A 2,947-nucleotide genomic window follows, 5' to 3' on the forward strand; every position below is an offset into this window, starting at 1 on the left:
TGAAGATTGGATAGAGTGGAGCGAGCTTTAGTCGCTCTCGATAGACATGGTTCCTCTTCGCATTGGTGTAGTCATTGGCCAAGGTTCAGGAGTGGTTGTCAAGCGTGGAGGGTGGCGGTTTGGTGTAATCGATGGTGAAGATCTAGAAGTTGTTGTCAAGTGTTGATGACAATGAGAGTTTGGGCAAAATTTGGAGGGAAAAGAATTTAAATTTTAAAGAGCTCTTTCATGTTTATTCTAGTGAAGAATCAATAGAGTGGAGCGAGCTTTAGTCGCTCTCGATAGACATGATTCCTCTTTGTGTGGGTGTAGTCATTGGCCAAGGTTCAGGAGTGGTTGTCAAGTGTGGATGGTGGTGGTTTGATGTAGATGTTGGCAAAGATCTAGAAGTCGTTGTCAAGTGTTGACGATAATAAAATTTTGGGCAAGATGGGTGTTAGGGTTATAAGATGAAGACGATGGGCGAGCAACTTTGGAAGCTGAATATACATAAATTATGATTTGAATTTATGAACAAAGTCATCTACCTTCTGAATTGATACCAACGTAAATTGTGATTTGGATTCATGAAGAAGGTCATCTACCTCCCGAATTGATAGGGTAAAATTCGAATATCTAAATTATTAAAATAACAAATTACACTGTAAAATTTGTGGTGACAATATTCTTAGCATTGGTGGAAAAAAAAAATTCCTTCTAAATCTAATATAACTAATGTAATTCAATTAACACAATTAATATATTTTTTAAAAAAAATCTAGCAAACCATTAAAAAAACACAATCATTAAATTAAGTGAAGAATAATGCACCAATAGAAAATAAATGAGATAATTAAATAACGTAAAAAATATTATAAATTCTGCTTTCAACTTCTAGATTTGATAAAATTTATAAATCGATAAATTTAGCATAAAAAAGAAAATTAAAAAAAAAATAGAGATCGTTAATTATCTATATAGATAAAAGTGCAGACATTTAAAAAAAATCTCAAATATAAGATTCCGTGCATAATTAATTTTGACTAAAAATACATCACTTTAAAATAAATTTAATTAAAGTTATTTCAAGATGAAATATAAAAGAATATTTTATACGATGAATATATTAGAAATTTATTCGATACATAAATTTTTTATAAAAAAAATGCCTACATCGAAAATTAGTAACAAATCCGGAACAAAATTATAAAATAAAAATAAAAATATTTTGAATATTAAATTTCAGATAAGAAGTTAATTTGATAATTGTTTTTAAAAAATCTTCACACCATTTTTAATTTTCTACGAACATGTAAAAGTTGTTGACCAGATTTTCTTTGACTATTTCAACGGAAAAGCGGGTTGACTTAATTTGACTTTCTATAAAGGTTCATCTTCAACGCAACGGTAACCGATCTTTTCCTCGACTCCGTTTGTCGTTTTCCTCCCCAAATTCCTCCTCTTCGATCTTCATGTCGTCGTTTCCCGGAATCCAAGGCCAGATCCTCGAGGTCACAGGTGACGCCACAACTCTCTTTTTTCCTCCCTCCTCGCGATCGATTAACCTCCCTTTTGATCGCCTTCTGTTCGGCGAGCAGTGGTCGGATGCAGCAAATTGAAGGACACCGAGCTGTTCTCGCGGCAGGATCCCTACGTCTGTCTCGAATACGCCAATTCCAAGTTCCGCACTCGCACCTGCACAGGTCGGTCCCCTTTTCTCCCTCCTCGCGTGCCTTCGATTGCCTTGGATTTTCTTTTAGGGTTTGCAAGGTCGCGCTTTGTCGGTCCAAAATGAGGGGATTTTGTTTTTAAAATGTTCACTTTTGGGATCGTAGATGGTGGGAAAAACCCCAACTTCCATGAGAAGTTCCAGATTCCTCTCGTCGAAGGCTTGCGGGAGTTGAATGTCACGATCTGGAACAGCAACACCTTCACCGCCGATGATTTCATCGGCAACGGCAGGTTCACCTCCTTGCCTTGATTCTTCAGACTCCTTGGGTTTCAATTTCTAGAATGATCAAACTACTTCCTTTTCTTCTATGCATTTGGCTATTGAATTAGGATGCCGAAGGATTGAACTTGATCATCCATCTTCTTCTCAGGATTCAATTGCTCCATGTTATTCTGTCTAGGGTTTCAACTGCTAAAATGATAAAACTAGTTCCTTTTCTATACAGCGAATTTTCTTGAATCTCCAAATCTCCATATTCTGGATATGCACTTGGCTATTGAATTGGGGTTCTGAAGGATTTACCTTGATCCGTCTTCTTCTCAGGATTCAATTTCTCCATGTTACTCCGTCTAGGGTTTCAATTGCCAGAATGATAAACTAGTTCCTTTTCTTCTACAAGCAAATTTTCTTGAACCTCCATATTCTGGATACGCACTTGGCTATTGAATTAAGGTTCTGAAGGATTGACCTTGATCCATCTTCTTCTCTAGATTCAATTGCTCCATGTTACTCCGTCTAGACTTTCAACTGTTAGAATGATAAAACTAGTTCCTTTTCTTCTACATAGCGAATTTTTTGTCCATATTCTGGATATTCATTTAGCAATTGAATTAAGACTCAGAAGGATTGACGTTGATCAAACTAGTTCCTTTTCTTCTATATAGTGAATTTTCTTGAATCTCCTACTTCTAAATATGCATTTGGCTATTGAATTAGGATGCTGAAAGATTGACCTTGATCCATCTTCTTCTCAGAATCCAATTGCTCCATGTTACTCTGTCTAGGGTTTCAACTGCTAGATGATAAACCTAGTGAATTTTCTTGAATCTCCTAATCCTGGATATGCATTTGGCTTTTGAATTAGGATGCTGAAAGATTGACCTTGATCCATCTCCATGTTTCTCCGTGTAGAGTTTCAACTGCTAGAATGATAAAATTGGTTCATTTTCTTCTATATAGCGATTTTTCTTGAATCTCCTAATTCTGGATATGGATTTGGCTATTGAATTAGGATGT

General features: G+C 35.9%; 1 protein-coding gene across 1 annotated transcript; it reads left to right on the top strand.

The window, feature by feature from the left end:
- Positions 1-1,407: 1,407 nt before the first annotated feature.
- On the top strand, positions 1,408-2,169 carry LOC122037801 (elicitor-responsive protein 1-like). The gene is made up of 4 exons (XM_042597248.1): positions 1,408-1,497; positions 1,578-1,682; positions 1,815-1,941; positions 2,082-2,169. Exons 1-4 carry the CDS (start codon positions 1,452-1,454, stop codon positions 2,167-2,169), a joined length of 366 nt encoding a protein of 121 aa, XP_042453182.1. The 5' UTR covers positions 1,408-1,451.
- Positions 2,170-2,947: the final 778 nt, after the last annotated feature.

The sequence above is a fragment of the Zingiber officinale genome, unplaced genomic scaffold (assembly GCF_018446385.1).
Source record: "Zingiber officinale cultivar Zhangliang unplaced genomic scaffold, Zo_v1.1 ctg83, whole genome shotgun sequence".
In the NCBI taxonomy this organism is placed as follows: domain Eukaryota; kingdom Viridiplantae; phylum Streptophyta; class Magnoliopsida; order Zingiberales; family Zingiberaceae; genus Zingiber; species Zingiber officinale.